Below are 13796 nucleotides of genomic sequence, written 5' to 3' on the forward strand. Positions count from 1 at the left end.
ATCCACTAGCTCCATCTATACCTGATTGTCACAACATGCCCAGACACCAGGTTTATTAGGTTTCTTTTCCAAAACCAATCCTGCTTTCCCTTTGCACTAATCCCTCAGTCCCTATTCTGTCCAGTAAGCCATTACTGCTGGGTATATCCCTTCTCTCTAGCTGTCTCTATGAGGAAGCAGGTGAAATCCCCCTGTCTCTTTCACCCACTCATCCCCATTTCCCTTAGGCCAGGCACTTACCAGGGCATTTAGGCCCCTGCAATCACTGCTATAATGTCAGCTCTCATTTCTTTCTCACACTTGGCAAACAATATGGGAATCCTTTCTCTTGCCCCTCAGATTCTCCGAGGCACCCCACCCCACCCCACCCCACCCGCCCATCTGCTGTTCCTCTCTGTCCCTTTGAATGCAACTGCTGTTTCCCAACTGCCATGGAACCGTCCACTGTCCGTTCAACAGGACATTATTCGGCTGCTGTTGTCACCCGGTCTGGCTCCAGCAAAGGACATCGCTCCTTGCAGAGGGACACACCATTCCTCTTTGTTGCACTGGAATGTGTGCGCACATTTGGGAGTAGGAGGGGTTTATGCTGCTTGACACTTGGGATGAGTGGGAGCACTGTGCAGAAATCATCCTGCTGGATCAGGCGGACATAGCTCATTAGAGGATCAATTTCCTGCGAGAGACAAGGTAGGTGAGGTAATATATTTTATTGGACCAACTTCTGTTGGAGAGAGAGACAAGCTTGGAAGTGTGTCTCTCTCAACAATAGAAGTCGGCCCAATAAAAGATATTACCTCCCCCACCTTGTCTACCTAATATCCTGGGACCAACATGGCTACAACACGCCTCAGAAAGGCAGACAAAGCTGGCCATCGGAGACTCTCAAAGGACTTAACAGACACCCTACGGGGTCGTGAGTCTGAGACATGCTGAGTCCCCACCACTCCAATTGACTTGACAACGTCCCTAGTGCATTTTCTAAAGATGGGTACAACATTTGGTACCCTGCAGTCATCCAGTATAGCAGCTTTTTAAAAAATGCTGCAGCCCAACCTCTGGGATCCTCCCACTTTGCAGGGTCTACAGCCAGGGATCCAGCCCAAGCCCCAAAAGTCTACACCGCATTTAAACAGCCTCTTAAACCCAACCCGAGCAGCCTGTATCAGCTGCAGGAATCTAACGGCAGTGTAGAGGAGACACACCCTTAGAACGTACTGCTGGAGTTAGGTGAGAATCTGGGAATCAGCGTAAGAGAGATTGGGGTGCTGGGGTTGGGCTGGGCCCCAGGGGATTGTGGGTAACAGAGAACAGGACATTGGCCCTCACCCTGGAGGATTCTGGGTAACAGACAAGTGGGGGCTCGGCTGGGTCAGGGGGATTGTGGGTAACAGAGAGGGGGTGCCAGGGCTGGGCCCCAAGGGGATTGTGGGTAAAGGCTGGGCCGGCCCCTGATGCGCCGGATCGAGGCTCCGCGTGCCGCAATCCGCGGCTTTCCTAAGGGGCAGGGCTAGCTGAATGGGCGGGGCAAAGGGGTCAAAAGGCGGGAGGGGCGCGGCGGGGCCGGCGGTGATGTCAGAATGGGCGGGGCACGCTGGTGGGGGCGGTCGTGCGCGTGGCAGGGTCACGTCCCCTGCGTGAGGTCGTGGGAACCGGAAGCGCCGAGCGCCGGCTGGGTTCCGCGGGGCCCAGAGCTGGGGGGTCTCTGGCGGCGCGCCGCGGCCTGGGTATCGGGTGGGCGGCGCTGGACGGCGGGGCGGGCTGGGGGAGCCGGAGCCATGCCGGGGAACGACAAGACCCGCCTGCCGGACAGGTGAGACCAGCTCCCCAGCCGGGGCCCTTCCCCTCTGCGCCGGCGTGAGACTCCTGCGGGCCCCGGTGCCTGGCGGGCGGGGGGTCGGTGTTACCTGGAGCCCCTCCCCCGCCGCTTTCCAAATGCTGCCACGTTGAAAGCAACCGCCCCCCCTCCCCCGACCAGGGAACTCTTGGTGCCCCCTCCCTCCTCAGCTACTGGCCACTTGACGCCTCGCTTTCCAGGGGAGATCAGGGACTTGAAATCCCCCGTTCCCCGAATCCACTGAGCCGAGAGCTTCTGGGATCCTGCCCTATCCGGGCTGGGGCGGCGGCTGAGACCCTTCAGGTTCATCCCCCGTGCTGTCCAGAGTGTCTGGGGCTGCGTGTAGACACAATAGTAACGGAGTATGTTTCCTTTGGGAGGATCTCTATGAATTGTATGAAATCATTGGCAGACTGCTATGAAATCAGGACACCAATAAGTTTTACTCTCACGTTTATCACATGTAACCCTGCGTTGAGTGCAAAACGCTGCCTGAACTGTGGCTAGTGATTTGCCTTTCTGATAGAATGTGGGGAAGTGGGGTTGAAATAAGTGTGACTTGACCTGTTCTAGCTTTTCGCCTTGGCAATAAACTGATTTTGCAATGTACAGCAAGGGGGTTGCAGCACTGATTTCAATAGCTGGGCCTTAATTATTTTTTTAAGGGTTCCGTCAGTGATGCTAACTGATCTGGATTAGTTGACGCAGAGAAATTGGCATTTGGTAATAAATATGTATTAGTTTGTAAAAAGCTTTGCCAGCAGGAAGGAAATAAAGCCCAGGAAGAGGGAGGCATGGAATGAAGACAGAATGTAAAAGGCAAGGCTTTGTCTGCACCACACAGCTTTTAGAATAGTCAGTGTGTGTAAACGCTCTTTGTCAGTACTTTGTTGGCATGACACATACTTCCAGCCCTGCGAGCTGCGTTAGCTTTGTCAGCAGGAGAGCGCTCCTGCCCGACAAAACTGCGTTGACACTGCAATTTTCATCAGCAAAACTTTTGTCTTTCATGAGGAGGCTTTTTTGAGTACCTGTGAAATACAAATTTTGTCAACTTCGCAGTGTAGACATTCCCCAAGATTCCGCTTATAGGAAGTTGTGGCATTAATCATCACATCTCTCTTCTAGATGGACAGACTATCTCCCACTTGGACAAAGAATGCCGGGTACTAGGTTCATCGCTTTCAAAGTTCCTTTAAAAAAGGTAAGTGAAAGATGATTGAGTTTGGGCTCTTTTGGAGTTGTTTCGGATCTGTAGTTTTCAACTGTAACAGAAAACATGGACTTAGTGATCTCAGAGCAGGGATTTTTCAAAGATGTTCGGGTTGGATGTGTCGAGGGGAGAACTTTATTTCAGTGTTTGCACTCCTTGAGAGGAACTTATCTGAACATCCAGGTGATTCACACCAGGTCTGTGCTACAGTATTCTTTCAGGGAATCACATCTCTTCACACCCCATCACCAAGAACTAGCCAACAGAAGTCTTTCGTGTAGATGCAATTATACCAAATACACTTCTATTGGTATAGCTTGTTTCACTTGTGTGATGCAGTTTTATGATATCATTACAAAGCACAACTTTGTCAGTATAACTGCATCCACACAAGGAGTGCTTTGCCTGTATGGTGTACTGTTATTCCCATACTGGTAAAGTACTCCTGGTGTAGACATAGCCTAAATTTGATTTATGCTAAATGAAAACATAAAGGAAAATTTGGAGATTATAACTTTTGGGGATAGAAAATAAAAGCCTGATGGGACCATCACCCTTTAAAGCTTTAGAAGAAGTAAGATGAGTTAAAGCTACTGCAGTGTCATTTATATTGCTGCCATTGTGCTTTTAATAACAGCTCATGGAGGTTTCTCACCAAGCTTGTTGAACATGAGTGGCCAGATGTCTAGAGATGGTAGTCACCCATGGCTCTGAAAACTTAAGCCATAGGTGACTTTATGTGGCCTCTCTAGGCACAGTGGGGCTGGGTTTTTTTGGAATCCTTCTGCTATAAAGTATTGTGGGATAGTGAGTTCCACATATGGAGCATCATACCATGGGAACTCTCACTCAGATGTATTTCATGCATCATTTTGATGGGCATCAGAGAGCTTCTTATAAAAAAAAAAAATCTGACAAAAATGTGGTAATCTGCATCCAAGCAAATTGTGCCACCATCACTTCAGCTGGAGTTTGGAAATTAAAAATAGATCATGACGTATTTGCTTTGTGTTAAATTTAGCCGTTTGTGACAGTAATGTTGAAAGATCTTTTTCCACTATAAAGATACATGTGTCTAATCACTCCTTTAAATATGCAGAACTGACGTGGTCTGTAATCTAGTACATTTGATTCAGCAATCTGTCTCCCTTGATCTTTCTATACTAGTCCCAATACTTTCAAATTAATAGCCAGTGGATTATATGAAGGCTGCTGCTGCTGGCCCACCTCATTCACCTGCAGTACCCAGCTACTAAGGTGTTTATCCTTTTTATCAATATAAGTAGTAGCTGTTATTCCTTTATCAGAAATATCTTAGATGATTCTGCTTTTAAGCCCCTTGTTGCCTCCTTGTGTTATCTCAATTGCTATGCTGAGATTTTCATCTGTTTATTTCTTTAGCATGCTTTCATATTTAAAAATGCATAGGATGGTAAGCTTGTGAATACTAACAGATGGCCATATGATTGGCACCAGCAAGATGTTCGAAGGTGAACCTCCACCTCTTTAGATGCATTTCTCTGCCATTTGTGTATGCTTTTGGATTACTGTCAGATGTGTCTACATGTAGAGAGCTCCAGTCACTATAGTATGTGGGATTCTTGGAACACAGCTGAGCAATCTGATGCACTAATGTCAGGGAGAAGATGCTCTCAATAGATCAATATCAAGGCACTTCAATATTTAATGTATCTGCTTATGCCCGAGGCCTCTTCCTGTTTGGTACCTAGATTCTGACACACCTACCTTTTTAGAGAGTACACCATTGGGCTGTGGGTTGGTGAGTGATTTAAATCTTTACTGTTGTGGTCCCTAGAGTGCATGGGAACTCTCCCTCCCAAAGCTGTTGTGAGGTGTTATATTTGTAAAGTGCCTTGAGATTCTTGGATAGGGTGCTGCAATTGTGCACGATATACTATTAAATATTAATATTTCTCGCCAGAGTTTTGAATGGAGACTTGCCCCAGAAGACAGATTTTCTCCTTTTGACCTCATTAAGAAAATTAGAGAACAGAAAGAAGAACTTGGCATGATCATTGATCTAACATACACAGCACGCTATTATGGACCGGAGGTAAGTTAGGATGCAACAACTATCCTAGGCCCCAATGCTTCTGCTCCCTGACAGATTTTTCAGTGGGACATTGAGCATGTCGGTTAGCCTCCCTGTGCCTCAGTTTCCCATCTCAGAGGCATTGGGAGGATTAATCCATTGAAAGTTTGTGAGACTCACATACTATAGTAATGTGGGTTAGGGGAAGATTGCCTGTGTGGATCCGAAAGCAGGATCAGGACTAAAAATCCCCCCACTATGCCCAAGTGAATGAAGTGGACTTCAATTTTTCTATGAATATGGTGGACTCTGTAAGTGACTACGTTACCATGTTCTGTTGTTTCACTCTCACAGCAACGCTAAACAAAGGCTTCCGAATTCCAGTTCAAACTATTATTTATTGGTAGCATTAATTACACAGAAACAATTGTTTAAAATACTCCCCTAGCCCTTCTTCTACATGCACTTTGTGTTTGTAAAAGACAGAGGGGAAGGAAACCTGGGACAAATAAACAATAGCAAAGAAATGTATTGGTCAAAAATATTTTTGTTGGTACCTCAGTTGTCACTAGGAGGACCAAGTATCAGAGGGGTAGCCGTGTTAGTCTGGATCTGTAAAAAGCGACAAAGTCCTGTGGCACCTTACAGACTAAAACTCTTTGTTGCTAGGAGGACTAAGTGGGCTATCAGATCTTGCATCTTGGTAGTCACTTGTGAATCATTGTTACTAAATATGGACTGTAAAGTCTCCATAATAGTCTAGTGTAAAACTACTCTAGTTCAGAACTCTTTATGGTGTGTGTTTTATTAGATCCCTCGCATCAGTTCTGGTTCACTGTAAGAATTGTTTCAGGCAAATTTCACTCCATGTGTTTATACATAATTGTATTTAAGCACTTCTGGGAGATGCATGGCATATCTGACAATATGGTGCTGTTGTAACTTACCTGAGTTATTGCGGAGGATGTCACTTACCAGACTAAAATCTCACAGGCGCCCTTTCAGGTTTAGTTTTTAAACTACAGAAGGATTTGCTTTCTATAAAGCATGTGGACCCTTTCAGTGATAGAAATGTTTGGTTTTATGGTCCATACAAAAATGTGTTGGATTTCTCTCTTTTTTTGTAGGAGCTACCAGAGACGCTGTGCTACTCCAAGATTTTGACAGTTGGACATGAAGTACCAGATAACGAAACAATTTTTAAATTTAAATGTGCCGTGAGAGCGTTTTTACGGGAGAACAGAGATAACGGTGAGCATAGATTGCCTCTAACTCTTATCTGCTTCCCTTGATTAAAAACTCCATTGTAATTAAAATGTCTCGAGCTATAATGAACACAATCTCTTGTAGATGTCAGTGTGCTAGGGAAATTCTCGTATAATGTGTACAGTTAGTTCCCTGCCTTTGGTAACCCGTGTTGGTTTTGTCTCATCTTGGCATGTGAAGATCCAAGAGGATGTCAAGGCAACAATGCCAGTTGCCTTTGGCAGTAGCAGTGACATTGGATTCATGGTTAAGTGAACACTGAGTTCAAAAAAGAACTAGATAAGTTCATGGAGGACGGGTCCATCAATGGCTATTAGCCAGGGACGGTGTCCCCAGCCTCTGTTTGCCAGAAGTGGGAATAGGCGAGGGGATGGATCACTTGATGCTTCCCTGTTCTGTTCATTCCCTCTGGGGCACCTGGCATTGGCCACTGTTGGAAGATAGGATGCTGGGCTAGATGGACCTTTGGTCTAACCCCGTATGGCCGTTCTTATGTTCTTATTAGTATAGTCAAGCACCGTGAGGTTTCATCTAGCACTAAATGAATTTTTGAACAAATTTATTTGACACAAAGTGCAGTTTTGGTCAACTTATAACTGTTTGTGAATAAGGCTAAGATTTAGTCTTGGGTATTTTTGGTAAGTCATGGACAGGTCATGGGCAATAAATAAAAATTCATGGCCCGTGACCTGTCCATGACTTTAACCAAAAATATTTGTGGCTAAATCTTTACTTCTGGGGCCCTGCTGCTCCAGGGCTGGAGATTGACTGTGCCCGAGCCACTGCTCCGGGGCCCGCTCTCCGGACAGACTCCAAGTGCCCCTGGGACTGCTGCTCCAGCACCCCCTCTTTCCCCCCAGACTGCTGGTGCTTAGGCAGTCCCCAAGGTACTCCCAGGAACTCTGCTTGGGTGCTCCCTGGAGCCAGCTGCCCAGGGCTGTCCAAGCAGCAGCTGGTGCAGCTGGCTCCAGAGCACTCCCCAGGACCACTGCACAGGTGGTTTGTGAGACCAGCCTCACCGGCTGCTGCTCAGGTGGTCCCCAGAGCCAGCTGCCTCCCAAGCAGCGGCTGGTACAGCTGGTCTTGTGGACCCTTGGGCCAGCTGTCCGAGCAGCCCTGAAGTCAGCCATACTAGCCTCCGCAGAGGCTGCAGAAAGTCCTGGAATCTGTGATTTCTGTGACCTCCGTTAAAGAATCGCTGACTTATTTGTGAATTTCACACCAGTGGTTTTGTCCATTTGTAAAATGGTTGGAGGGAGGAGGTGGTGGAGCTGCTGCTGCTTCTAGCCCCTTAAACCTTTAACCACTGTGCTAGGGCACTCCCCTGGGGTGTGGGAGACCCTGGTTTGAATCCTGGCTGTTAAACGGTCCGCTGCAGGTCTGAGGTTCACCAAAAAAAATCTGGTAGAGATGTTAATTTGTTTACACTGGCGTAATCAGTGAATGACTAACACATGTAATCAGATTTACTTCCTTCTCCTTTCTGATGCCCGCTGCCTGCCTAAAAATGAGCACTCTATTAAAAAGCGTAACTTGAATTTCCTCTCTCATAGATAAACTCATTGGAGTTCACTGCACGCATGGCTTAAACAGAACTGGTTACCTTGTTTGTAGGTGAGATATCTTAAACTCTTGTAGCTGAGCTGTGCTAGATGGGTATTTCTCTAGTAGCACAAGGGATGGGAAAACTACTTATCCAATGTCTGTCCCGCTATAGCTAATCTTGGACTCTAATGTAAAGTGCACTGGTCAAGGGCCCAGTGACCATATAAAATCTTGGCTTTCATGAACAGACCAGGATTAGAAGTTCTCTGAGCAGATAAGTACAGATGCTCCCAGGCATGTAAGTTTTTTGTGAATGAGCCTTGGTATAGCAATCAGAAATTTACCTCTGCTGTAAAAGCTGTAAGTACTTCGATAGCCCATCATGGCCTGTAAATACATAATCTAAAAAAAGCATCCAGAGAGAGAGAGGTTTTTCTTTCATTCTTAAGCATTATTCCTGTAATTAGAGCTCATGTATTATGTTGCTCTGTTCAGGTACCTAATTGACGTTGAAGGCATGGAACCGAATGTTGCTATAGAGCGTAAGTATAAGGAGATCACTGTTTTTCCTGTTTCTTTTATGGGGCAAAACACTGGCTTAATAGCTTGCATTCAAAAGGTTCTAGGCTCTAGGATAGCTAGGAGGTTGGCTCTAGGAGAAGAGCACAGAGGGAGAACTTGTAAGATCAGTTTTGCACTGTAGGAAAATGTAAGATTGGAAGAGTGGATGGATAACGGAAAATGGGAGGGCAAAGAGGAAGAGGTTTATTGTGACAATGGATTGATTTTTGCAACAGTGCTCTTGGAATCCATCTTAAGCCAGACTGATGTCAGTGAATCCCTGGATTTGAAACCCAGGTGACGTATGAGTGGGAGTGAAAATTATTGAGCAGTGTTCCACTCCGTTGCCAGACCATTTCATTGCGTCTCTTACGGTAGAACCTCAGAGTTACGAACCCCTCGAGAATGGAGGTTGTTCATAACTCTCAACAAAACGTTTTGGTGGTTCTTTCAAAAGTTTACAGCTGAACATTGACTTGATACAGCTTTGAAACTTTACTATGCAGAAGAAAAATGCTGCTTTTAACCATGTTAATTTAAATGAAACAAGCACAGTTTCCTTGCCTTGTCAAATCTTTCTTAAACTTTCCCTTTATTATTTTAGTAGTTTATGGTTAACACTGTACTGTATTTGCTATTTTGGGGGCTGGGAGAGTCTTTGCTGCTGCCTGATTGCGTACTTCTGGTTCCAAGTGAGATATGTTGTTGACTGATCAGTTCATAACTCGGGTGTTTGTAGCTCTGTGGTTCTTCTTTATAAACAAGAGAAGACCTGCTCCGCCCAATGGGTCATTCATGCAACCATGAGGTGTCATCAAAGGGGCATTATGTAGAAATGGAGTTGCACCTTGATGTTTTAAATGGCATCCCTTCGTTCCAGCCTGCATTTCTCTTCTGTACCTTAAAGGACATCTACCTAATATCCAACCTTCCAATACCTATATGCTTAACCTGTGCTCATGTGACCCTAACTGAATTACTGGTAATAAGTTGGGTTGTGCTCAGTGTCAAAACCAAGGGGTTAAAATCATTGAGTTCTTTATTACTGCTAATACGAGGTGTGTCTTCAGTGCTTTGCTAGCACATGATCTACCCCCTGTCCTGAGTAGCCTAGTGCAAAATAGCTATGTATAATAGTGTTTTGTAACTTAACTCTTCCCTCCTCGTAGTGTTCAACAGGTCGCGAGGGCATTCTATAGAGAGGAAGAACTATATTGAGGACCTTCAAAAGGGCCCCATGAGAATGTAAGTCCCTGTTTCGATATCTGTTTCTGTCTGGGTGCTAGAATGAAGAATAATTAGCTCATGTCAGCTATTTAATGGACCTGAGTTTAGCTTTTTAGCTTCTGTTAGCTGATGAAGAAGCAGGGATCAGTGGATAGGGAAAAGGACTGGAAGCCAGGAGACTATGGGCTTTCTTCCACGTTCTGCTAGTGACCTTGGACAAGTCACTCTTCCTCCCAGTACCTCAGTTTCCCCATCTTTAAAATGGGAATCATGCCCATCTCTTAAAGTGGTTTGAGGTGCAATTATCACTGAGACTGTAAAGAGAATAAAAACTTCCCTGCAACTTCATTGAGTGATTCTGTAGATTTGCACTGAGCTAATGGAACATTTTTGTTTCAGGAACCATGCTGCAGATGGATTAGCATTTGATTTAATCAAAGGACAAAGCAGCATGGCACCAAATTTGGATTTCCAATTAGCTGGACATCATCCGTATTCACAGCAGCTCCCGCTGGCAGACGGCAGGTTGGTATTTAGTTTTTATCTCTAACGTTGGGTCTGGTAGAGTGGATTGGATCAAGGGAAAAGATATATTTGTAAAAGTGACAAAGGTAAACAGGAGCGCAAGATTGCAAGCCAGGCACTCAAGTTTGAATCTTGGTCCCAAAACTCACTTTGTCTAGGAACTGAGTTTAAACTCAGTTGCTAAGACTGTTTCAACCATAGTCTGGACAAGATCTATTGATCTGGTTGCTTCTGTGGCAATTATTTACATTTTGCACTGTATCTAGATACATTGTGGGAGGTGCATAATAAATGAATGTAGAGGTAATGAAATAGTTTTACTGCTCTAGGATACTTTAGCACAAAGAAGGGCCCTACCCTATGATTCAGACTTCAGTGACTCTTGTGCAGAATTGGCTTTGTCATAATAAGGCTGTAACTCTTCTTCTCCTGCTCTTAGGCTCTTCCCTTCTTGGCGAGGAAAGAGAGAACAAAGGTAAATGGCTTTCTCTTTACTTCTGGGATGTAGGCATTTGCACTTCCTTCTGTCAAGTGTCATGATATGATACCACATCTGCAGTTCCCACCTCTTAAGTAACCCTCTCTGGTCCTTGCTTCATGGATGTATGGGTGAACTTCCTCTTCCTAAATCTTAATAGATTATTGGGCTGAATTTAATTCTTCCATAGTTCACGATTTGGGGGTTACAAACATATCCGGTTGGCTTTTGTAAGTTGAAAGAGATAAAAGTACAAGAACGCTCTTTAAGAGTTAATCTGTTACAGATTACAGAACTGAACCTTCCAATGTATGATTGACAATCAAACGAAAGTGGCCAGGGGAATGTTTCATAACCTTTTATTACTACTTCTGGGCCAAAATATGGGGGGCAGGAAAGGTTATTCCTCCTGTTAGGACAAACTGGATGGGGTGGGAGGCAAGGGAATACTTCTGTGAAGACTTCTTGTGGTGCAGTTGACTTGCGTACAAGAGGTAAGCAGTAGTAGTACTTGACCACCACTTTAGGGTACTGTAAAGCTTCATGTTTGTAAAAGATCTTAGCATTTTTCCCTCTGAGGATCTATGTAAATGCAAAGTATTAAGAGACTGAGAGTCTTAACATGATTAATAAGGCCTGTCAAAGTACAATTGATGCCTCACTAGTGCAGTTGATCTCTGGTGTAGCTTAGGCGTTTCAAGAGTTGAGCTCTCATGAACAGCTCGGCCATCCAGGTCAATGACCTTGATCTTTCTCTTTCAGAGCCCTGTACCCTGTCAGGAATTTCCACAGGGTTTACGACAATGGGAGATCTGCTTATTACAAGGAATGTGTCCCTACAGCCAGCCTGGCCCAGCAAACACCTCCTTACAACTTGGGACCTGTCAACTACCCTGTTCCCCTACCTTATAACGAACAGTATAATGGCTACAATGGACCATACTTTCCAGTGCAAAATCCTCATTATATGCAATGGGAAACATATAAAATGAAAACGTTCAGCAGACCCAAAAGGAATCACTATCCATATTAATGTGAGGAGCTCATCTGGTGGAAGAACTTGATAGTGTGCTATATGGAGTCCCCTCTGTGCAGTTCTTTTAATCTAGATGCTTTATTCGAGAATGAGTCTTTTATTCATTCTAATTCCTTTGCTGTGGTGCCCATCGCTGGCCAATTGCCAGTCAGGAAACACAACGGGAAGGAATCATTAATTTTAACATTGAGACTGTTTTTAAGTTTTATTTTTCCTAACCATCTTCATAACAAACCCTCACCTTTTTACTGTATTGAAATATTGTGACATCCATGTTAAAATGACTTATCAAGTTCTAAATGGACACCCAGGATAAATATGGACCGAAATTGACTAGGTGGTTTCCATGAGAAATGTCATGTGCATTGTTTAAACTCTAAGGGAATTGTGTTTTGAACGAATGCCTTCCCCTGCAGTTGTTTATAACCAAAGCGTAGCATGGCAATACCTGGAAAGGTAACCAAAATGAAATTGAATAGTAGAGCGAGCCAGAGAGCAGCCTTTCCATCCCGTGAAAAAATCTCAAATTTTTGAGAACTTTCACCCCAATGATCAAATTAAAAAAGCTTCATGGGAAGGATAGACTGAAAAAATCCCACTTGATTGATTTCCCACAGAATTCTTTGGCTTGCTTCCCAGCTTCCTATGAAGTCTGATTTCTGGTTGCCTCTTTTTCCATCAAAGATCTGTCTAAATTGATAGGTTTCTACAGAATGTTTCAATTTTGATGATTGGCATTTTGCTGAAGAAAAGCCTTCATCTGGAAAACTTCGGACCAGTTCTATTTAATAGCCTAATTTTTCCATTCTTCAAGAGGAGCAAAATCTAGCGTCATCATTTTCATTTTACATTGTTTTAAACATGTTTTTAACCTTAGTAGTCTCCTAAATGTAACAGGTGAGGGACTGGGTGGCTCTAGGAAGCCTAAAGGTTTGGTTATTCAGATTGAAATTGAATGTCAACAAGGTCATTGCTCCTTATACACTACTCATGAGACAGGTGATTGATAACCATGGTGGTCTGCAACAGTCTATGTGGCAGTCTCACAGAGGCTGAAGATGGAAGCAGACACTACCTCCTTACCGCAGAGCTCAGCATGGAGACACGTTGTCATTTATATCCAGGAGACTTGTATTAACTGTTCCTGCTCTGTGGGAAAACAGAAACTGATCTCCAGGGCTTTCAGCCTGGCACTTCATTTTACCAGCACTACATTGACAAGGATGTTCAAAGCAAGTTGCTTGTGCCCATTTAGTGAGGCTAACATCATGGTCCTAGTTCTGTGGGAACGTGGAAAGGATAGTGTCACTCAAGCTTTGTCTTCACTGCTTAAAAAGGGGATTTATTTGCAGCAAGATGATAAATGCAGGGCAGTTCTTACTGTAACATCCTAAGTGCAGAAAAGGCACTTGTGTTTTCTGTAAGGTGGCCTGGCAAGGTCTGCACCATACTTCTACCTGGAATTGACCACATCGAGTTTCTCACAGTAAAACTGAAGCGCCTTATTTTTTGCAGCAGAATATGTAATCCATGTTATCCTATGAGAGAAGCAACTGTGTGTCAGTGAAGACAAACCCTGAGCATGGGTTTGCTCTGTGAATTAATAGCCAACGTGTCCTCTACCAGGAACAGGATTCTGAACCTGGCATGATTGATTCTTGATTAGGATAACTTTGCTGATGCATACTGAAAGCTACTCTAAATTGAAGTGTGTTCATTACAGGGCCAAAGTCCTTGAATAAGAGAAATCAAGTCTTCTCCCTAACCTGAGAGCTTCAGGGGGACAGGATTGCATGTGCCTTGGCATCATGATTTCATTCCTTGTTCAGTTGCTGGTTGGCTTATGCGGTAAAGCTCCTCACACTTAGGCTATTTGAGAGCAAGGATTGACCAGTGATGTGGAAGGTAAGTCAACAGTCTGCAGCTTCCTCAGGAATATCAGTTCTTGTATTTAAGTTATTCACATCTCTGTGGGGGTATTGTTTGCTGCAGTCAGTGAAAGTTTATTTTAAATTGGAAGTAAAGTTTAAGCTTAATAAACTGTATTAATGAGCT

General features: G+C 44.4%; 1 protein-coding gene across 1 annotated transcript; it reads left to right on the forward strand.

The window, feature by feature from the left end:
- Nucleotides 1-1715: 1715 nt before the first annotated feature.
- DUSP11 (dual specificity phosphatase 11) lies at nucleotides 1716-13794 on the forward strand. Its single transcript, XM_050940219.1, has 10 exons — nucleotides 1716-1813; nucleotides 2966-3041; nucleotides 4993-5124; nucleotides 6231-6354; nucleotides 7923-7983; nucleotides 8410-8456; nucleotides 9645-9720; nucleotides 10102-10227; nucleotides 10667-10702; nucleotides 11468-13794. The coding sequence occupies exons 1-10, from the start codon at nucleotides 1779-1781 to the stop codon at nucleotides 11736-11738; spliced, it is 984 nt and encodes a 327-aa protein (XP_050796176.1). The 5' UTR covers nucleotides 1716-1778; the 3' UTR covers nucleotides 11739-13794.
- Nucleotides 13795-13796: the final 2 nt, after the last annotated feature.

The sequence above is a fragment of the Gopherus flavomarginatus genome, chromosome 2, assembly GCF_025201925.1.
Source record: "Gopherus flavomarginatus isolate rGopFla2 chromosome 2, rGopFla2.mat.asm, whole genome shotgun sequence".
Lineage (NCBI taxonomy): Eukaryota > Metazoa > Chordata > Testudines > Testudinidae > Gopherus > Gopherus flavomarginatus.

Excerpts from the sequence above, each read along its gene's own strand:
- DUSP11 (XM_050940219.1), top strand. The coding sequence starts at position 1,779 with ATGCCGGGGAACGACAAGACCCGCCTGCCGGACAG. Across the intron at positions 3,042-4,992 it reads TCAAAGTTCCTTTAAAAAAG|AGTTTTGAATGGAGACTTGC; the intron begins GTAAGTGAAAGA and ends ATTTCTCGCCAG. Across the intron at positions 6,355-7,922 it reads ACGGGAGAACAGAGATAACG|ATAAACTCATTGGAGTTCAC; the intron begins GTGAGCATAGAT and ends CCTCTCTCATAG.